The sequence below is a fragment of the Drosophila simulans genome, chromosome 3R (genome assembly GCF_016746395.2).
Source record: "Drosophila simulans strain w501 chromosome 3R, Prin_Dsim_3.1, whole genome shotgun sequence".
Taxonomy (NCBI): domain Eukaryota; kingdom Metazoa; phylum Arthropoda; class Insecta; order Diptera; family Drosophilidae; genus Drosophila; species Drosophila simulans.
Genome location: NC_052523.2, coordinates 6,991,916 through 7,014,047, shown reverse-complemented (window position 1 = coordinate 7,014,047; position 22,132 = coordinate 6,991,916). Strand labels below are relative to the sequence as shown.

The following is a 22,132-nucleotide window of genomic DNA, read 5'->3' as shown; positions in this document are numbered from 1 at the left end:
TAGAAATATATTCTGTACAGAAATCATAATATATATTTTTGAAAAACGCGCCTTTTTGTCGATAACGATAGGCGTTAAGTGAATTCCTGTAGCCCTTTGTTTCGTAGCAGCAGTTGGTATTTTATCGCAACAGTTGCACGGTCATACTTAGCTTGGAAGCAAAATAAGTGAGCTAAAATGAGCGATAATGTGATTCCTGCTCCGCTTAGCCGTATACCGGGCACGAGCCAGGCGAAGGAGAAGCACAGCAAGGACCTGAAGACACTCACCTATCCGCAGCTGCTGGAGATTAAGGACAGGCAGTCGCACTTTCTGTCGTTCAAGTGAGTTTTAGTTTCCACCTGTGGAGCTCCCTGTGAATTTATTTTACTTATTTAATTTTATCTTTATTTAGAAAGCGTTTGCACCAACTGCCGGACAAGGGAAAGCGTCTGCAGGAGTCGTACGACAAATTACTGGCCGAGATCAGAAGGCGGGATGAAGTGGAGGAGGCGACTCGAATGCTGAGCGGTCTGAACATAGTCGAAAAGGGCAAAATTGCTCTCAACAATCTGGAGTGGAATGGCAGAAACACGGACGAGGGCGCCCATGTGGACGACATTCTGGACAGCGATGATGAGGTGGAGATGGATCCGCTGCGGATTATAGCGCAGGGAACAATGCACGAGAAGAAGGTGAAGGTGATTCCGCCACCAACGAGTCTCATTACGGCAGATGATCTGGCGGATATCGAGGAGTTTAAGAAACCAACCGACTCCCCAGATTCGGCTTTGGCAGGACATAGTGACACCAGTTCCCTTCCTGCCGAGATCGTGGAAATCGACGCTAGTCAAGTGGCCGCAAAGCTGAGCAAGGAGCTGCCTCCCGATCAGCATGCCCTCTACCTCATCGATAAGACGGAAACAAATGTGAATACTCCTAGGGAAAAGTTTATGCCATTCCGCACCACCAAGTCCAATGTCCACGATCCCGACAAAGAGCGGGTGCGCAAAAAGGGCAAGCACTGGGAGATAACGGCAGCAACTCCGCCACTCATCCAGCACAAAGAGGCCCAGCTGGTGCCATTGGCTGAGTCGGCTGCGTTACAGATGGATTACATGCAAAGAGTGAAGGTGATTCCGTTGCTTGTGGTCTACAGACTTCGATGCTAAATCCACATTATTTGCAGGAGGTTCGCATTCAGCAGGCTGAACAGCGGCTGGCCAGGCTTAAAGACTCCCGACTCGGACTTGGCCTGCCCGAGGAATCGATTGTGAAAACCAAGGAATCCTTCCGCAACTATCGTGATCCCCAAGCCACTTTTCTCATCGAAGGCAGGCAAAAAGCCAGCGAAGCGAATGAAGTGCAAGATCCTTCGATTCAAGACAGAGGATCAGCCGCCAGTGGCATTCATTACACGGTGTTCGAGTAACCTGTGGGCAGAGCATGAGATAGAAGCTATGCTATTCGATTTCCAAGAAACATTGTGTACTATTTATTCGCGTAGGCAACAATTACTAAATAAGACTGCATACATAACTATACTGTGTATACTCTGTGAATACTTAGATTGAATAGAACTGCGTGGCTGTGGAGGCTTGCAACTCGATCTGGCCCATCTTGAACTGCAAACGCTGCAGCCATTTAAGCAGAGCCTCCGACTTGTACGTTTGCTGCTCCTCGTAGTCCGGTGCATAGTCCCTGACGTTCTGCAACCGGACGTGCAAAGTGTCCGAGAGTTGCGTCTGCGAGGAGAGAACGGGGCTCCACATGGGCAGCAGTTTGCCCAGCACTGTGGAATTGGTGTCCTTCAACGCCTCCAACAGACTAAGGAAGTGCAGGTTGACCATCTCGGACAGCTTGGAGTTAGCACTCTGTGTTTGGAAGTCCAGGGGGGTCTGCGGCTGATCCTTATTGACTGTCGGCTTGGCGTGGGACACCAATTGCAAGATGCAGGGCGTCACCTTTGCCCAGAACTCAAAAAGAACGCCCAACGTGCTGCCCTCCGCATTGCTGTTGGTATTGTGGGCCATCTGCTCCAAATATACCGTCCATAGTTGACAGAGCGTGAAGGCATGGAATAGCGAGGACATGTGCAGCACGGAAGTCTTGGACTGTTCCGCAAATCCGGCAAAGATCACCTGAATGTGATCGGCGATGTGGCAGGAAGCTTCCTGCGGCACCGGTTGCGAATAGGTCACTCCTTGATGCTGATAATGTACGCTGGCTGCAGGACCGGTGCCCTGACTATTCTGCTGCGGCATGGGCGTAGGTATGCTATGCGTCTCCTGGCGCCGCTGCATCAGAGCCATGTGAGTGAGGGAGCCCAGTAGCAACCAGGACAGCAGGCGCATGTGACCCACGCACTCTGTGAACTCCTTGGGTCTAAATAAACGTTTATTTGTGTAATGGTATGGAGATGTTAATCCTGATCTAGAACTTACCCTTGCTGAAGAGACGATGGAGCATTGTTTAGCCAGGGAAGATAGCGAGAAACTGCTTTGTTGTCCCTTGAGTTACCACGCGACATTTCCAGAGCCAAGTATTGGGCCACCGCTCCCTTGAGGACTCCGCCCAAAGTGTCTTCACCCAGTCCACTGCTCGTCTGGCCGTTCTTAAAGTTCTATTACAAAAAAAATTTATAAATTTATAAAATTATAAATTTTATAAATAATAAATGAATAAATATATCAATAAATCCTACCTTAATCTTGCTCAGCGTGTGGAAATCGGCCAGGAAATCGATGACATCGTTGATGTACTGCCTCAAACAATCCGCAGAATTGGTGGTCATCATGGGTGCCGCGTCAGGCAAGCCAGGAGCAGCACCTGGAGGCAGAGTTCCGCCAGCATCAAGGAGGACAAAACCAATAATGGTCAGTAGATTGTGATCCGGAATATTCGACTTAAACTTCAGAGCCTGGACGAACTCGAAGATCATTTGACGACACAGTAAGTTCTTATCCCGATCCTTGCTAAATGATCTAATGTTCAGAGTGCACAGCTCGTATAGCGTTTGGTATTCCAGATTGGTATGCTGGACGCAATAGGCCATGATCTTGGAGTACGGATCCAGCAGCGTCTTTGGCACACAGTTGAGCCTCAAGGTGGCCGCCATGATGTCCAGCATGTACTCCGCATTGGTGAGACTGGGCATGATGACGATTACTTGGCGAAGCAGCGACTCCATGGCCTGCATGGCTTGTGACCAAACGGCTAGGCCCACACCCGCTTCCGTGGGAACGCACTGGAGATTCAAGTACTCGGCCATGTTGCGGAAAATCACCGGTAGCTGGTCAATGGGTAATGCCTTCTTGGAGGTCAGTGACTCGCAGACCATGTAGATGGGACTGGTGGAGTTCAAGTCCTGGAAATCCTGCAGCGCTTTGGCAATGCTGCGGAAGTGGTGGTGACGGATTTTCACTTAAAAGAGAAAATGTTATTAAATAACTTTCTTCATATTAGATCATTACTTACTTTTCATTTGAGTTTGGAACACCTGCAAGAAGATTCCATTGGGTGCCAACTGGTGAAGCACGCAGCGGAAGAACTGACAGGCCACCGCCTGGGCACTGCTGGCCAAAGGAGGACCATTCTCGCCTTGCCAGGCATGGGTGCTACTTAAGCAGATCCTAAAATGGAGGCAAATGTAGTCTAGGAGATGGATTTACTAGTGATCCCACTTACCGTGATGTCATGGTGAGAATCTCAGGCAGGAATGGTGCTGCCATGGCAGGTTCTCGATGAATAAAGGTTCCCAGGATTACTATGAAGATGCCAATCTCCTCATCTGTGTACTCCTCAATGTGGGCACCGCAGTCCGAGCAGCGCTCCACGATGGTGTAGTCTCCAACTCGACGAGAGCTCTGCGGGATTAAAGATTTATAATTGTATACCCCACTGAGCACTTAAATTTAAATGACTTACCCCACGAGGAGCATGAGGCGTTGAGTGGGTTCCGTGCCCATTGGAGGCCTCTGCACCGATCTCATCGTCATCATCGGGTTCGGGATCCACGGGCTGAAATGGAGGCGGTGGCCAGGAGCCAGCAAATCGAGATCGAATATCCGGAATAGCATTGCTGTCCACATTGAAGGGAGCCAGTTTTTGTCGAGGACGCTTAATACTATTGCTGGTGGTGAGTCCATTGCCTTCAGGGGCATTCTGTTTCAGATCCTGCTGCACATTCTTGAGAATAGAGGTGTGCAAATCTGCAGAGGGTTGCGACGGAAGCTGAGCATTTGGATTCGGCGGAGATTCCAGAGCCACTTGCTTAATAAGCCGTCGGGGAGAGTTCGTCCTACTGCTCGGGGTAACATCATCCTTGGTGCTCTCCGACACATCAAGGCTATCCTGCTTGAGATGACTGATGTCCGGCAGGTTGAGGCCATCTCTCACCCGCTCCACTAGGGTGGCCACCGTGTCCTGGGTTCCGATGGGCAGCAGACGCTCCGGAGTGGGAATCTCCAGGGCAGCAATGCTCTTGGGTGGCGGCAAGCTCTGCATGCTCTCATCAATTTCATCCCTTGGATTCGGCATCACGCTCATCTTGGACAGCGGTGAGTCCGGCGAGCCGTAGTTCTTATCAGTGCGTCTCAGGGATTTGGTTTGCGATTTCTTTTGTCGCGAATCATCCGCCGAGGAGCTCGAGTTTCCGGCACTGCACTCCACAATCGTCTTATGTCGTCCAATGGGCTTGCTGGCAGCTGCCGAAGATGATGCCTGGATAGCAGCTGGAACACTTCCTCCACTGCCATTTCCGCTTCCGTTGCCCGATCGACTACCACTACCGCTGCTGGATCCGGCTTTTCTTTCCACTGCCGCAGGCATGTCCTGCAATGCGCCCAGTGCCTTCAGGTGATTCGTGGCTATGGCCGCGAACATCTTCGATGTGGAGGCGGCTGCATTCTCCAGGGACTTGTTACGCACGGTCACAGCACGATGAACATCCACTGGTGGACTAACAATCGCCGTCTCTGTGGTTTCCGCGCCCACCAATGGCGTGACGATCATGCGAACACCCTCCTGCAAACTGTGCCTGGTGTGGGTGGTCACCAAAGTCTCACTGGTAGTGGTGGCCTTGATTTTGGTTGTGTACGTATCGCCAACCTTGGTGGTGATCATTGACTTGTGGGACTTTGTGGATTTCTGGTTTGGATAATTCTAGCTTTAATATTTAGAGAATAACCAGTTATGTAATGTTCTCACCTCTTCGGTGTATTCCAGAGCTCGACGATTTCGTGGCATGACGTCCTCGAAGTGTATGGTATCATCAAAGGATCCCTGCAACGTAACATACGGATTAATTGAAATGTAATACATAATAAAACTGAAAACCAACCGGTGCACTGCTGCCGTGTAAAGTGCTATCCGAAAGATCGCTTTCTGGAATGGCCACCAGTTCCGATTCCGTTTCATCTGCATCTAGGCTGGAGTCGTTGTACTTCCGGAACGCATGCTGCAATTTCGGTGTGAAGGCCACATTGCCCTTGCTTTTGGAGGCGGCACTAGTTCCCTCCGAGGGAAACATGGGACTGGCCGGCGGACTGGCCTCCTTGTCGTCCGGATCCGTGCCAAGTGACGGCTGGCTGACATCACGGGATCGAGCAGCGCCGCCTACGCCCTGGATGTCCAGAATGGTGGTGGTCGGAATGCGCCGGCACTGGTGAAAGTGACCACGCAAGCTGTTCATGATCAAGCGGATCCCAGCGATGACATATCCACTGAGAGGAGGCTGAGTGTACGAATATTTGTAGAGCACCACCAGCAAGGTGAATAGCCAGTTGCGTCGCGGATACTGCTCCAGGTGCCACAGGGAATAGTTGAAGACTATGTTCTGGTAGGATTCACCCGAGGTGCTCGTCGGATTTGGCGCATAGAGAATGATTTGCATGACGGAGGGCAAGATGAGACCCCCAATCAGATGATTCTGGTCCAAAACCTGCGGAAGATTGGCCAGGAATGCATTGAAGACCGCCGAAACCCTAGGAAAAAAAGAGGGTTGTTATTTACAGCATTATCAGCCCAAAATATCAAATACCTTAGAGATTCCGGAGTGGTATGGAAGGTCTTGTCGATTTGGTTATGACCGAGAAGTAGGAACAGGTGCTTGAGGACAATATTCTGGGTCTTGGTCATCGGTTTCTCCTCGGATGGATATGCCTGATCCGTGCGGGACATAAACTGCATCAGCATGAAGACCAGCAGGTGAATGGTTTCCCGATCTGACTCCTCCAGTTCCGTGATTCTCGAAAGTAGCCCAATGAGGTTGTCATCGTTAAGACCGCCCAATGAGTGGATATGACCATCTACGTGGGTATTTAGAGGATAGAAATATTTCATAATTTAGTATCTTTTTAAATTGCATTTGGATGAAGGGGAAGAGGGAAAAACACCAATATCTTTTTGATTTAGTTTTTTGTTTTTTTTTTTTTGGTCACAGCCACATGCCAATTCCACAATTAGATTGATTTTTTGCTTATGTTGATTTAAAATTTTGTATGATTCTTGTATAATATACAGTTATGTCTCTGTCGAGTAAGCGCCAATTTCCATTCAATTTAAACTTGTCGAGGGGAAATTCAAAAGTATTGAAACAGAGACGGTTGGAGGTAGAAAGAGTAGAGTTTTCTTATGTAGAGTGGACCGCGATAGAATAGTTAGCATACATACCAGTTCGAAGGGGGAACACACTTAAACGACATTTGTTATGAAAAGCAGAGTAACACACACAACTAGAACCTCAGCTGGATAATACAGATATAACACTCATATAGAACAGTGTGATGCAGATACAAAGATCGATGGAGAATGATGGATGGCGATGCTATAGATGTGCTTGTTAGGTTGAACATGCTCTTATGTGTGGGATGACAGGGTATTTCTTAAAAAACATGCTTTAGTTATCGGTTATTAAATTATTATATGATAATTATAAGATATAAAAAAATCAATAGGCACCTTAATGGAGTAATATTGTAAAAAAGAAAGCAAGGTAAAACTTATAGGAACAAAATGTTGTTATAATAAAACATATATAAAACATAAATTACGGAGATACTGCCAATTCGAATAAACATAAATATAGTTTCTTAACTAATAGTTATAATAGTTCTCCGATCTTGGTTGTTCTGAATGATAATGCAAATGGTGTTTACACACTGACAAAGCCAAAGCAACACCGAAAATGGGATACACCACTCACGAGGATGGGATTTCTAATTATTATTATTTGAAAAATAATATAAATGTAATTTTTGAAAAGTATTTTAATATGTATATTTTCGTGCACTATTTTGGTGATTAACGTTGTACACTCGAAAGTATCTTCAATTAGGTTTTCATAATTGATAGTGACTTAAAAATCTCCAGATATGGAATGTTTTTAAACTTAAAAAAATTAAAAATATCAAAAATATATAATCTATAACACATTTCCAAGTCTACGCAGCCCATTCCTTGTGAGTGGTGTAGGCATTTTGCTAGAACACTGATCATCAGACGCCACCGAGGGGAGGGGAATCACAAAACGAACTGACACAGTGGAACACACGTGCTCTAGCACCTACCTGGGTTCGCCGCGCTGCCGGTGGCCGCCGCACCCGAGACCTGAGGATGCGGATGTGGTGCGGCATCACAGGTGCAGTGCATGGGGAAGGCCAGAGTCGAGGGGCTGGGACTGGGGGCCGGCGGCGGGGGCAGCAGGTTGGGTGCCGACGGATGCTTTTGGAAGTGGGAGTGAAAGGAGTGATGGGGATTCGGGTTTCCCGCACTGCCTCCGGCTGTGCCCGTTCCTACCGCCGCTGCTTCCTGGCCCGGATGACCAAGGGATCCACCGAATGATCCACTCGCTGCGGCGGCATCGGCGGCCGCCTGGGACCGGAGCAGGGTTTCCGCCTCCTGCAGCGTGGGCATCGGACTGTGGTGACTGGGGGGCACACAGTGCACCAGGTACTGGTGGCTCTGGCTGTGCGTCGAGACTAGACCGGCCGAAGTGGTGGCGGTGGTGGCTACGTGTGCACTACTACCGGCATGATGATGCGGATGATGGTGTGGATGGGGGTGAGGGTACGGATGGTGGGCATGTGGATGGTGGTGGTGGGTGTGATAGGGAAAGGCCGTGTGCGCTGGCTGGTGGACGGGACAAGGCGGCGGCTTGGGTCGCGAGGAGCTCGCTGCCGTTGCGGCCGGGTTCACGGACTGGCTGCTGCCAGAAGCCCCCCCACTACTACTGCCCAGGAACTGACCCAGTCCGAAGCGCGAGGTCTTCCGCTTCAGTATAGGCGCTGAGACCTGGCGGCTGTAGATCTTCTCCTTTTCGGGAACTGTTTGAAGGGAGGATTAGAAGGATTGTGATGCTCCTATTGATAGAGAACTCACCGAACTTGCTGTCCTGTCTTGGAGCCATGCTAGCCGGAGCGGACATGGTTCGCTTATAGGGCCACTTGGTGCCGAAAGATGCGCTTAGCGTCTTGGCCATGCCTCCACTGGTGTCCGACTGGCTGAGTGCCTCCCGCGCCTTCTGAATCTTGGCCGAGAGCGCCTCGCTGCCGTTGTCCGAGTTCCGCAGATCCCGCAGGTACGAGATGTCGCCGCACTTCTCCAGATTGATCTGCGCCTCCACGAAGAGCGTGTCAAATCGATTCAGGAAGAACTCCCAGCCGAGCATTTTGCGGTCGGATAGGGAGTTGTGCAACTGGTAGACCGACTGCAGCACCACTGGTCGATCCACGATGAAGAGATCGAACTGGGACTCAAGGCAGAAGAGCAGCGACCGAATTGCCGTGTCATGGATTGTCCCAATGTAGAGAGTCGCCCGCTGCGCCACGTACACATTGATGTCGTCCATGCTGGCGATCAGGTGGCAAAAGGCGGTGGCCAGGGCCGTCTGAAGACCCACCTCGGAGCGCAGGGGAGTGGAGTCCATGAAGCGGGTAATCACGGTAACTCGCTCCACTGCCGTGAAGCGGACACGCCAGTCCGTGTCGTGGAAAGCCTCCTGCACCACGCGCCAGAACACGTCCGATCCGAGTGGCAGCGTGATGCAGTGCAGCAGCAGCGGCACGCCCACCTGGCATATGTGAGAGTGCTCCGCGTTGCAGAGCTCCCAAAGGCTGGAAATTATAGATTATTCCATGGATTACTTAATCATATTCTATGATAACCACTTACTTCTTGATCAGAAGGTTCTCCTGGCACCATATGAAGAAGCCTCTCTGCTCCCTCGCTGCCTTGGCCAAAGCATCGCCATGCAAAGCCATCGTGTTCAGGCACTGAAGAACGTAGTACAGGATCTCCGGCTTCTTGATGGTAGGTATTTCCTTTGGGAACAAGAGGATTGTGGCTATTAATACTTGTTTATAACAAATTGCAATAGCCCGAAGGAGCTTTGAAGGAGCTACTTGAAGGAATACTATATCCTACCGTGAGCAGTTGATGGATGTACTGCAGTGGCTGGGGCAGCGTGTCCAGGGTGAACTTGAACTTGCCCACGGAGGTGTGCCAGAAGTCGTCGCTGTCCTCCTCCTCCTCGTCCTCCTCGGATCCGCTTCCGTTCTCACCGCCGCCACAGGCCGCTCCGCCATTGGCACCGTTCTCACCCATGACCGAGGCCTTGGTCACGCTGACATTGGCGCTGCCCACGTCCGCGTCGGAAAGGGTTATAGAGCGGGCTATGGCCCGGTCTGTGGGCAGGATGGAGGCTAGGTCGAGTTGCTCTGAAACTGTTTCTACCGTGGCCGTCATGATCTGCATGAGACAAAGGATGTGGGATTAGCAAGGGGCACAGTGCCAAGGACTCGCAACAGGTTTACATCGTATATACACGTGGTTTACATGGTGTGTACGGTATGCTACATTCCTTTGACAACACATGTAGACAAATGCAATGTTCGGGAAGTTTTGACGTTTCGTTTACACTTACATATCCGTCTTAAGATTCGTTTAGGTAACAAGGTAATTTACATCAAGAACGATACATACACACGTAAAATTGCATAAATTTCGATACATTTTCTGTGCATTGCTGTGATTATAGTAATATTACATTTCATTTTTTATTGATTGGAGGTGGGGGAAGGCAATTAACTGTGAAAGTGCTGTACATTGAACATGCTCTTCAACAATGATCCATAAAACAAATGAATTAAGTGTTAGGTGAATAAAATTAGCATGGAACGCAATATTTACATGTTAAATAAGATATGTAAAATCGAGATTGACTTAAAGAAATGTACATTTATATAACTCGTTTTTTCGATTTCTTGGTCGATTTACGATAATTTGTAATTTATTTTCACACACATACAAGATACTTTGAGACACAGTAGTTGAATAAAATTATTAAAAAAACTAGTAAAGAAAAAAAGTAATAAGGAATCTATGACTCGAATTGCAATGCTCTTAACTATTAACTATTAGTTAGTTAAAACGCTTATTTCGGAGTATTTTCTCTAAGAGAAAGTACTTTTCAGGTGTCGTGAATAATGTTAATCAGCAAAATCTTGAATTTTTAACAGTATAATTATCTAAAAACTTAAAAGTAAATTAAAATTAATTGTCACTAATTTAGCTTACGTTTCGTCTTTGCTTGAACCTATTTGTCATCTATAATGTCTCTAAGTTTAATATTCTAGGACTGAAGTATTAATAAAAAAAAAATTGGAAAGAAAAGTTGACTTCTTAAGCAAAAATAAAACTTAACCAATATCGGGAAAAACACTCTGTACATTTATTTACACTTAACACGAAGAGTACGATTTGTTGACTGGACATAAAAAACTATAGATATTGAAAAACGAATTGTACAAATATCGGATCGCATGGGTGTTTAATAGTTGGGCAAATGATAAAACTTAAATCTTAAAAAAAGTTGTATAGCTTTTGTTGGTTGGGTTGTTTGTCTTTTGTTTGGTATTTCTTTTTTTTTAAGAATGCACAAAGTACCTCGTCTGTGGCGTGAACTTTTCTCAATTCATTACTATCAACTGAATGCCCATTTTCGTTATTCTATAAAAAATATATGAAGAAATGAAAACGTTTGTATAATCGTTCGACAATTATCGATTTTCAATTTTCGAAAGAAAAACTTTGAATTGGAATTTGTGTTAAGGAAAGCAAAAGTGAATCGAATAGAGATTATGTGTGTCGATTAAATGAAATAACTCGAATGCTCACTTTAACTTAGTGTTGCTTTCTTGCTGTAATTAATTAGTTTGAATATTTATAGCAAATATATAAAATATATATATGTATATATATGGGGTGTTTCAAAATACCTACAATCAACGCATAATATTTTGAGTTACATTTCTTATTCTTATTTTTATTCTTTTGTTATTTTTTTTCTTTCTTTCTTTTGTTTTATTTCGTTTGTAGTGTGTAAGAAACTTTAAATTCGAGTATGGTGGTCGTCAATTAAGGAGTGACAACTGAAGAACATAATGTGTACGGTTGGCATTGCTTATGATCGAAATACATACGGAACAGACGTGGGGCATGTGGACGAGCACTCCGCCAACGGAGTGCGGTTCTGGTTGGGGCACGGCCACCGGCACAGGACCTTTTTCAAAGAGAAGTATAAATGGGGATTAGAATCAGATCGGTACAGATTGGAAGGCGAGTCCAGCTAAAAATGAAGTTCGCTTAGTGGTCATACAACATACAACTGTTTGGCATTCACAAATCAACCATGCAGACGTATAGAAAACCTACAAGTGTCATTCGGATAGTTAGAAAATAGGTGTATCGATGAAAGAATCTCATGCAGGCTTTTTCGATTTACATTACTGCCAATCGGGTCGGGTACTACGCGTGGATTACTCGTATCCGGTTTGGAAATTTATTCAAGTCCAACGGAAGGATTTAAACTAGGCACTCGTACTGCCAACCGAAAATCAAAGATCGTGTAAAATTCGTGTGGCTTCAGTGCATCTGTAGTGTTGGATAGTGTTTTCATTTTTGGGAGCACTATAGCCGAACCGAAAGGATATCGATCGATCGATTGTAGCAAAACAGAACTGAACTCTCTAGGGGGGGCGGTCAATCTACGGAGGTCAACTAGATATAATAAAAGCTTGGATATTCTAAATCATATACTCTAGTAACGCTAAACAGAGATAGAGAGAGTGTTGTGGCGTGTGTTTGTGGAGACAAAGTTAAGTTGGTTAGAGTGATCGAGCGAAACTATTGTTGTCTTCTTCTGTTGTTCGTGTCGTATGGCTTAGAAAATATTTTTTTTTGGTTTGTTTGTGAAGTAACGAAATGTTTCAACAAATGCTTCATAATGTAATGTAAATTTGTTATTTGTATTTTTCATTTTTTTTTTTGTTTGTAACGAATGAAAAATTTTCTTGTGGTGCATCACCTGCCATTATAATAATTTTTCCATCGTCTGAAAAGAATTGATCTAGCTTAAAGATATCTGATAATGATTGATAGATTTTAAATTTAGTACGGTATTAGTTTTGTAGTATTTCATGAGTAGATATTAGTTGTAGATTATTTTTGGGCATAGACGAGAAGTTTTGGAGTGTGAGAGAGACAGACAGTTTCGTACGCGCGGAAGAGGGTGCGATCGAGCGAGAGAGATAGCGTTAGTTATGTTATTTTTGTACAGGCAGACGCGGAGTAGAATATGTTAGAGATAGAGAGAGAGAAACAAATATACATATTTATGTAGAGAGAGATAGCAAGATAGACAAATAGTTATGGCTTAAAAGATAATGTACGGATGAGATCGGGATGACGGTATGTTTTTCACGACTGATCGTTTAGATGGCTGTTAATTCATACTGCTGAGATTGTTTGATTTAGTCTGAGGATTGTTTAGTTGGGTCAAGTTGGTATTTGTTTACAAGGCATAGCAGTGCAGGTTTCTAGTTGTAGGTTGAAACAAAGTTCGGTTTGCGTTTTAACGTGGGTTTTAGGCTAAGTTAGGTTGTTTATAGGGACGCTCGACGGGCGAGTCGCCATTCCATACCATTCGCCCAAAAAATTTAATATATTTTATATAGACCAGGCTCAAGTACTGTCTACATTTAGCTACTTTTTGGTGACGTTTCACTGCTTTACTGTTACGGTGGTTAGTTTATTTATAAGTGGGTAGGTTTTGGGTTGGTTTTGGGTAAGAAACTTTGGTGGGACTTTATAGACGGCTTATGATACAACGGGGGTTTGTTTAAGGGTCTTGAAATAAAGGGGAAATGCGTTGAAAAGCCTGGAGCGTACCTGCAAATCCTCCTAAAGGACCCAAGGGAATGGGTAGTGGAGCCATCGAGAGGGAAACATCTCGATCACGAGTCTTTTCCTTGTCGGATTCGGGTGGAGATTTGCGCGAGGACTTCTCCTCCTCAATGATGTCCTCGATGGGAACCTGGAAGATCACTCATAAGAAGGTTAAGCTTCTAGTTAAGATGATGATTTACATCTGGTGGCCGGACTGGATTCAATGGGGCCATGAACTGGACCAACTTGGTAGCTAGCTGATGCCACATGATGGAAGCCTCGCAGTAAGCACACTCTGCCACCTAATGCGTTAATTTATTCGTTAAATTTAAGAGAATTTATTGAGTTAAAAAAATGATTTACTCACCTTTAAGGCGCAGACATGACTACTGAGACCCACTCGAGCTGCAGTGACCATGCACTTGATCAGCCTGGAGACGTTCTCGCAGACACTCGTATGGATGCCCATGTGCTGCTCCACATCCTGTAGTTCCATTTGCTTTAGCAGGATGTCCAGCATGAGGATGCAACAGGTGAGGTTGTGCTCAGCATCCGTGGAGAATTCCGTGTGACGATTCGTGGGCGCCTCGTCATCCGAAATGGCAGAAGTATTACCAGAGTCATCCTCGACAACAGGAGCTATTGAAAGAGTGTATTATACTTAAAGTTAAAATGTTAGTTGAAGGCATATTCACAAATAGAGCTACGCCTGGGCGGATTGGCCATATCCGCCTTGGTCTCCTTGCTCTCTTTACACGGGGTCTTGGGAGTCTTGGCCAAGGACTGTGATTGGGCATCCTTCTCGCGCATCAGCTCGTGCTGGATGCCGTATTTCATTATGCGAACACCATCGCCGAACATGGCGAACAACTGGACTAGTGGGATAAGGATCTCTAGCTTGGTGAGGATTTGCAGCCAGTGGAGTGCCTGCTGCTGCACCTTTGCCGTTGTCTTCTCAAAACGAATGGCCACGAAATTGTACATGGTTTTGGCATCAAAGCCCAGAGGCGACATCTCCGGATCGAGGATCTTGCTGAGCACAATCTTCAGCTCGTTCAGTTCCTTCTCGGCCACGTCGTTGGTGATGGCCTCCATCCAGTGCGGCATCACATAGTCCCAAATCTCGGAGGTGATAACCTCGTACGGCACCAGGCATATAAGCCGCTGCAGACCCTCCTTTAAGTGGCTTGTTCGCGACGCCAAGGTCTCCCAGTGGCCTCCAACACGGGCATACTCCGGGGGATGTGGCAGCAGGCAGGAGATGAAGACGTTGTAGTGGATGCGGCAGATGTCCTTCAGCCAGTTGCAAACGTGATCCACTTTGAGCTTCTCAATGGTACTTTCCACTTGTCCGGCAGCTAAAGAGAAATTGTTTACGGTTCTTAACTTTACAAATAATTCTTCATCTTAACATACCATCGTATGAGTAAGCGGTTACATGAAACCAGTGGAAGAGCATGCTCAGAATCCTGCCCAGAACTTCCACGGGAGTATCTGCAGTGGGTGTACAGCGACCCACCAGTAGCCAGATACCATAACGTCCCAGTCTCTGACGTTCCTCCAGAGAAATATTGTCGGCTGTGATGCCGGAGCCATTCTTCTTGGACTCGGACGACGAGGACTCCTTGCCGGGCTCAAAGTTTAGTGGCTTCGCCTCTCGCAGAAGGCTCACCACCGACTCCACCATGTGCATCTGCATCTCTGGATCCATCTGCCAGGCGGGCTGCAGACTGCGATGGACCACGTGATCGCCACCTCGCCGGGAATTGTGCCTATTGCTGTGGCACTGGCTGCAGTAGCGGATCGGGTGGTTACCATTGAAGCTGGCACACTCCGTGGAGAAGCAGATGGAGAAGGCCGACTTCTCGTTGGAGCGACAGTTCTTGTTTTCGCACACCATCGACACCTGCTGCATGGGATGCAGGATGTCGCCGAACTCCAGGCTTCCGTGCTCACGATGAATCTCGTTGGCGCACTCGATGCACAGGTAAAGGGGCGGCGGACAGTCGGGGGCGTATGCGATGCTGATGCTGTGGTCGTAGCACACCTTTGCTGCCTCCGCGTTCCCGGAGTTGGGACAGTGCTCCCGCTGGCAGGTGAAGGGCACTAGGTCATCTATTCGGGATAAGAAGGATGAGGTAAGATAATAGGAGTTATCATTTGAAATAGTTTTAGCTCACTGGTTAGTTTGGAGAGTAGGACTTTGCGATCGAACAGATTGGCGTTGAAGGCTGGCCAGTAGTAGAAGAGCAGCTTGGCAGCCGAGGTGCGGGAAACAGCGGTTCCGTAGGCAACAACGCAGAGGATGTCCTTGACGACATTGTGCTTAAGGGTCATCAGGCACTCCAGGAGCTGGCAATGATGAGCTGGATTGTTGGAGTATTGTAGCACCATCATGATGACCGAGGACACTGACTGGCAGGCCTGACATTCCTGTTCGTCGGAGCTGCGACGAGCTGAAGATTGAACATTAAAGATTATTAATAAGTTTCTATAATCTATGGATTGAGCCACTACTCACTTATAGTAAAGGGCAAGATATAGTAGCATAGAGCATTGATGATGCATTGGTGCAACGCTGGTGGTAGTACTGATATAGTAGAGCTTACAAGATAGGGTAGATTATCGATAAGATCTTTGTCCAGAAAGGGAAGGATGCAGCTTAGGCACTGCAATAGAGCTTTTCCGAAGACTGAAAATGAAAAAGAGGACACATTAGAGTATTAGGAGTACTGAGATATCTTAAGCTTAAGGTATCTCACCGATTTGGCCGTACTGGATGCAAGGTGCCACATCGATGAGCATTGTAAGAGCATTGTAGAGGTTGCCGTACTCGAGATTGGGATAGGCAGACATGCGAGTGGGATCTTCGAGAGGATCGCGGATAAGCTCGTGCGGCGAAGTGCGCACATCCTTAAGGACAGCTGTAAATTAAAGATATTAGAAATAAATTGGTGGCTGAGCTATGCTAAGGCTAACAAGACCAAAATATTACATATTAATTTAATCTGACATAGTTACATAGATTACTCTATCCTTTAAAAGTACTTACTTAGTAGAGTTTGAGAAAAGTATTTGATATTGTTAGCAATATCGACGCCAGAGGGCGCAGGCAAGACGTTGTGCAGTAGACGAACGTGGTATTCATGAAGGGCTCTCAGTTTTGCCTGAACTGAAAGCAGAAAAAAAGGTCCTTTGAGCGCCCTAGAAAGTTGAGACTTCTGGGGACAAACTTACAGGCGGCAGCGCGAGTGCCCATGTTGATGAGTTGCACCTTAAAGCTGCCAGTCATTATATCAGACAAATCCTTCGCATTGCCGAAACTGCTGCCGAGGGACTTCGCATTCTGCAATAAGGCAAAATAGGATTGCATTTAGAAAACAGTTAACACTTCACGCCCAGAATTGCGTAATGTATCGCACAGAAAGATGCTGCCATTGAAAAAGTGCTCAAGCGCAAGAAACTTCATAGAAAACATTGAATTTTCATACAACCTGGATGCGAAACGAACTTAAGTTAATATTTTTGGCAAACTTACCTCGAAATTGGTTAGTTTTTTCAATAGATTTGCAATTTTTTACGGGTTTTACAGCAAGCCACGTCCACGAAGAAAAATCTCTATAACTAAACTGAGTTTATGGTGTGTATCTGTGCAAGAATTTTGCTATCTGTTGGACGCCCTTTGAACCCCTCTATACCAATTTGGCTTTTATACAGCCTTATAATTCACTTAACGAAGCGGTTTAATCTTGAATATATATCAAATATATTTTATTATTGAATGGGCTATGTAATTTAGTATTTTTCGGCTTAAATGTAAGGGAATTTGAGGGAATTGAAGTTGTGGGGTGGGTACTTGACCCACTTTTACCACCCACCCTCGACAGCAGCCCCCAGAAACAGCTGTTCGGAAGTAGGACATGCGCATATCGCGTGTTTATCTCGCATTTGCCGCACTCACCGGTCGGCTTTCAACAAGTGCTTGTTTTGGTCTAGCCAATGTAAATATTTACTACTTTCAGCCGGGTCCAGAGTTTGCGCAGATTGTGCTCAATGTTGGTAAACATCGCCCAGCTGTTTATCCTGATATGCAACTGGTGTGTTTCCGATTTTCCAGAGATAAGAAAACCACTCTTTCTTGAGATATATATACCTGATATATATACTGATTACGGTCAGCCAAGCAATTTGCAAATGTATATCGATACTGAAATTAAGTATGAAATAAAACTTTCGGCACCCTTATTCTTTAATAGCACACCTTCCAACAATTAAATACTCATTACAGGATTTAGTTAGCCAACTTTTGGGGGTGGCTCACCTTTAGGGCTTCCCTCGAAAGTGAAAACCTCAAAAGATTCTCGGGCTTGTCTGGCTCATGCGGCACCTTTTAACCCCACAAAACATGAAACTCGTTTAGGAAATCAAAGCCCCCAGTGAAGACGCTTTAACAACCGATTTAACTGAACTCTGTGACCCCACTGACGACCAAAAACGTATGGGTTTACCAGACAGGATGACATGACACCATAATTCAGAGGACCAACATAATGGGGCGTGTATGTGTTTATTTCGTGAGCTCGGAATCAAAGCGAAAATGCTTGTGCAGGGAACTGTTTAAAGAGTATATATTGTGTAAGATTGAATCAGCTCCCTAACTGATTTCTAATCCTTTCACTCAAGATCGTTAGAGATACTAGAACGTGTTTGATTGGTGTTAACTGAAGACGGCTAAATGGAAGCCGCATTCTCGTGATCATTGGTGGACAGCTGGTCGCCCTCTAATGCACTGAGAATCTCCTGACCGGATGCCTTGTTGGCAACACTTTTGGTGGGCTTCGGGTTGGGTGGCTCCGGGCCCGTGCCACGTTCCATTTCATCCTGCTCATCCTTGACAGTCGGCTGAGTATCGGTATCGGGATCTTGGCCTACTGGCTGCAGTTCATGGACTTCTTCAGACTCGTTATCCACTTTATTGGCAGTGGACTCGCCGAAAGCCGCGTTTTGGCGCTGGCTCTTCTGGCGGTTGAACAGTACCTTCCAGTAGGATGAAATGGATGTCTTAATCGTGGGTTTAGCATTCGGCAGCGGCTTATCATGCTCCACGGGCTCGACCACCGAGCTCGAAGGATCTTGAGTATCTGGCAAATGAGGTTTATGGTTATTCAAGGAGCGCTCCATTTAATTGTAAGTCATTAGGTAATAATTTTTTTCAATAAATATCATTTAATAGCTGTCAAAAGAGCTTACCCTTATTATTGGCTCCCTTCATGCGGGTGAAGAAGCGACTTATAGTGTTAGACTTTCCCAGCTCTTTGTTGTCCTGGGAGGAATTCTCGTCGTCATCCTCCGCTTGGTCGCGCATCAGTGGCTTCTTGCTGATCTTGAAGAAGCGCTTCAAGGAATTGGACTTTGGAGCGGCGGCCACCTCGGGGCCTTCCACAGACAGGCCCTCGGGATCGGCAAGCGGAATATCTTGCAGACCGGACATCTTCGTCCAATATGTCCACCGGAATTTTATTGAATTTTATTTACAATAAAATATGGATCGGTTTTGTACGAAATATAAGATTAATGTGACTGGTGTTGTTGAATTGAACACCAGACGTAAAGTGCCAGAAAATCCAGAGGCAACTAGTTCTTGTCACATTTTATGAAAGGTAGAATCCAGTTAAGTGAGTTTAAAAAAGATTTTACAACCTTAGAAGTTTGAGATTGGTACTATATATAATATAACAGCGTGCCGTTTTATTTTAATGTATTTTACAATGGCTTGAACAACTCATGTAGATAAAAACAATATCGATTTCGTTTTCTGCTGCCACGTTTATTGCATTTTCCTTGGCAATTTGGCTACGTTTGGTTAACATGTGTTAACAACGACATGGAAACAGGTTTCAATTGATACGACTTTGATTTCATTTTCTCCCGCAATCGAACCGTTTCCCCGGCCAGGACAAAGCCAAACTGGACTGAAGCCTGCAGCCCCAGAAAAAAGAGCTGAAATGAAAGCCAAAGGCAATTCATTCAATACGTGCACACAATACCCCTTGTTATGCTGCTGCTGCCCCATTGTCTCAAATGTTCGAACTTCGAAGTCCGTCGTCCGTTGTCCGCTGTCCGCTGTCCAGTTAGTGCTGCAGTGTTCCGTTCCTGAGATGGGGCCCACCAACAAAGTGCTTTCGCAAAATCAATTGAAGAGCTGGTGGCGATTCCTGCTGTCGACACTGCGCCATCCCTCCGGCTCTGGCCCGATCCCTTTCCGTGGTCCTGCTCCTGGAATCGAGGTCCGTTAATTTATGTAGTTATGTATTGCCGATTGGTTGGCCAGGATACCCGAAACAATGGACAATTGCTGCGGCACTTGCAGCATGCTTTTGTCTGGCGAAGGTGTTGAAATTCTGAAAAACAGATATACATTATCGTACCAATTTGAAAGCCATTAAAATTCACCAATTACTTACTATAAGAGTGCAATCAGAAGAGGACCACCAAATGGTGAATTAAAATCACTTATGAAATATAATACATATATCTTTTTTAACAGTAGTAGACACTTCATATGTTTGCCCTTTAATTTGACAGTTTTCATAACCCTTGAAGTGATTGCTCTTGTCCCCCATTTATTTATGTCCAATCCCCGATCCTTGATAAAAAGTTAATGAAAAAACCCCACGCCGCCAACAACAAAGCGACATCAATAAATCATCAGCAATAAAAGCATAAGGGAAATGAACAAGGATAATGCAAGGCAATCCTTTTGCCCGCCGCCAACAGCTGCTCACCCACTCCGCTGAAAAGTGTGAAAATGTCAGCGGCGACGGGGAGCTAACCCCATCTGTACCACCTACCCCGCCGGCTATTATGCTCGCCCATTTGTGGAGTGGGCGCCATATAATGGCCAAAACGGAAATGTTGTTTGCAGCCAATTCATTGCCAACACACAGTTGCAAAACGGCAAATAACAAACAACAAACAGCATAAACACCCCCTGCAGGCTTACGCAGGAGCAACACCATCGCGCTGGATGGGAGTTGGTGGTGGCGCAGGGATCCAACTGTGGTGCTGTGTTGCGGTGGGGCAGTGGGAACAATGGCATCAGCAGCAGCAGCAGCAGCGGCGGCAGAAACAGCAGAAGCTGCAACTGCAGACCGCAAAATGTGTTGCCACAACCCTCGGGGCAATGAAGCTGGAGCAGGAGCCGCATCTCTTGGGCCGGAGTTGTAGATGGAAACTCATAAGTTGGTCGTCTGGCAGACAAATCCTCGGAGCAAGTGCATTCATTCATTGGCAATAACAATCAAACTGCTGTTGGCAGTACACAATCCCTTGCCCTGCCCATCTCTGGATGCCATTCAACTTGTTTGCCCTGCTGCTGTTGCTGTTGTCGGCAGCACTGGCAACAACAACATGCAACATGCAACAGCTATGGCAACCACAAGCGACTCCGTGCTGTTGACTTTAATATTTCGGTCTTCTTCGTTTATTACAATCCCACCGAAAGATCAAATAGTCTGAAAATCGTCACAGATACCGGGAAATATCAGCTCTATGTGGGAAAGGTAAACCTTAACCAGTCACTCTTGGGAATCCGATAAAGGGGCCATAAATCGTACTATTTTCCCCCATCCCATTCCATCAGGTTCTCAAGTTCAATTTGGCACTGCCGTTCGCCTTTATAGATTTACAATATTTACATAGTTGCATCGGAGTAGATAACACGGCGATAAAGAGTTCAATCGCATCGGTCGCTTGGTGTTCAATCGCCGTTTGACTGTCGGTTTTTAAATAAATAATATTGTGTAATGATAGCAATAATCCATATCTGAGCGTTTGTGTAATCATTGTTTAAATAGTTTCTCGTTTACGATCTCACACTTTCACTTTATCGAACGCGCGGTGAAATGTGACTCAATCGGCGGTATCTTATTTGCCCGACCATAATCCTTCATTACATCTGGTCCTTGGGCGAGAGAATCTCCTCCAGTCCAGTCACAACGTGGCCATGAAGTCCATCAATAATGCAAGTGGCCATAAATCGGCGCCACTCTTCTCCTTCGAAATTGGTTAGATATCGACTGATGGCTATCAAGGGCGCCAGCGGCGACACAGAATGTCAACAGTTTAATAAATAAAATCAGTCAGCACCACCAGCCAGATGGGTTGCCAGCTCAGGCGCGCGACTGCAATTAAAGCAAAATAAAAAAAATGAGAGGCAAAAAATGCCATCGAAAAGGGGCAAAGTCAAAGCCCAAGTGCGGCAAATGCCGTCTCGGATCACTCACATGTTGCTGCTGCTGCTGCTGCCGCTGATGTTGCATGTGCCGTCGTGTGCGACAGGAGCTGATTGTCGCTGGTCCCAGATCGGAATCAGAATCAACGGCGGCATCGAAATCAGCGTCGACACATGCGATATTTGAGTCTCGACTGAGAATTATGATCGATTTATTATGCGACAACCAACGACGGCAGCAACAGCAGCAGCAGCAACAGCAACAGCAACATGGCCAAGTGGCTGTGACAGGTTCGGGCTCTTCGTCTCGGGTTCTTGGCCCACAGAATATGCGCAAGACATTGATTTTCGCCAGGTAATGAGGCAACTCATTAATCATTTTTTCGTTGCGCACTGACTGGGGGATTATGTTGCTGTTGCAACAAGCACACCGCCAACTGGCAACCGGCAACGTGCAACAGTTGCTGCTGCCTCTGACGGAATGCTGGCAACATGTTGAGCGTGCAGCTGCAGCAGCAGCAGCCGCTGCAGCCGCTTCTCCTTGCATCCTGGCTGGCTGTCTCCTCTTGTTCTCTGCTTGATTTTGTTAACCTTTTGACCATTTGAAGTTATTTTTGTATGCTTTACTGCCAATTTGGTGGTCATTGGCCATTCACTTGACTTGCGCCTGTTGCATGTCCGTTGTCTCTTGCCTCT

General features: G+C 46.2%; 4 protein-coding genes across 10 annotated transcripts; 1 reads left to right on the top strand and 3 right to left on the bottom strand.

The window, feature by feature from the left end:
* Positions 1-104: 104 nt before the first annotated feature.
* On the top strand, positions 105-1,518 carry LOC6727474. The gene is made up of 3 exons (XM_002102818.4): positions 105-323; positions 395-1,112; positions 1,169-1,518. Exons 1-3 carry the CDS (start codon positions 178-180, stop codon positions 1,409-1,411), a joined length of 1,107 nt encoding a protein of 368 aa, XP_002102854.1. The 5' UTR covers positions 105-177; the 3' UTR covers positions 1,412-1,518.
* Positions 1,451-16,887, bottom strand: LOC6727473 (protein unc-79 homolog). 7 transcript variants are annotated; one of them, XM_039295827.2, is made up of 27 exons: positions 16,742-16,887; positions 16,441-16,549; positions 16,256-16,375; positions 15,966-16,127; positions 15,725-15,895; positions 15,384-15,659; positions 14,620-15,318; positions 13,899-14,561; positions 13,571-13,842; positions 13,404-13,505; positions 13,207-13,351; positions 12,344-12,400; positions 11,460-11,539; positions 10,924-10,986; positions 9,403-9,726; positions 9,151-9,299; positions 8,359-9,092; positions 7,548-8,303; positions 6,020-6,287; positions 5,321-5,963; positions 5,188-5,262; positions 3,907-5,127; positions 3,667-3,845; positions 3,457-3,611; positions 2,684-3,402; positions 2,424-2,602; positions 1,451-2,364 (listed from the first exon to the last, which is right to left on the bottom strand). In XM_039295827.2, exons 2-27 carry the CDS (start codon positions 16,493-16,495, stop codon positions 1,545-1,547), a joined length of 9,087 nt encoding a protein of 3,028 aa, XP_039151761.1. In that variant the 5' UTR covers positions 16,496-16,549; positions 16,742-16,887; the 3' UTR covers positions 1,451-1,544. The 7 variants fall into 7 exon arrangements, with proteins under 7 accessions (XP_039151761.1, XP_039151766.1, XP_039151764.1 ...); XM_039295832.2 differs by having other exon boundaries at positions 8,226-8,303; XM_039295830.2 differs by lacking the exon at positions 10,924-10,986.
* An 849-nt stretch (positions 16,888-17,736) lies between these two features.
* Positions 17,737-18,834, bottom strand: LOC6727472. Its single transcript, XM_002102816.2, has 2 exons — positions 18,454-18,834; positions 17,737-18,344 (listed from the first exon to the last, which is right to left on the bottom strand). Exons 1-2 carry the CDS (start codon positions 18,692-18,694, stop codon positions 17,935-17,937), a joined length of 651 nt encoding a protein of 216 aa, XP_002102852.1. The 5' UTR covers positions 18,695-18,834; the 3' UTR covers positions 17,737-17,934.
* A 2,456-nt stretch (positions 18,835-21,290) lies between these two features.
* Positions 21,291-22,132, bottom strand: LOC120284983. The gene is made up of 2 exons (XM_039294930.2): positions 21,489-22,132; positions 21,291-21,386 (listed from the first exon to the last, which is right to left on the bottom strand). The coding sequence occupies exons 1-2, from the start codon at positions 21,981-21,983 to the stop codon at positions 21,375-21,377; spliced, it is 507 nt and encodes a 168-aa protein (XP_039150864.1). The 5' UTR covers positions 21,984-22,132; the 3' UTR covers positions 21,291-21,374.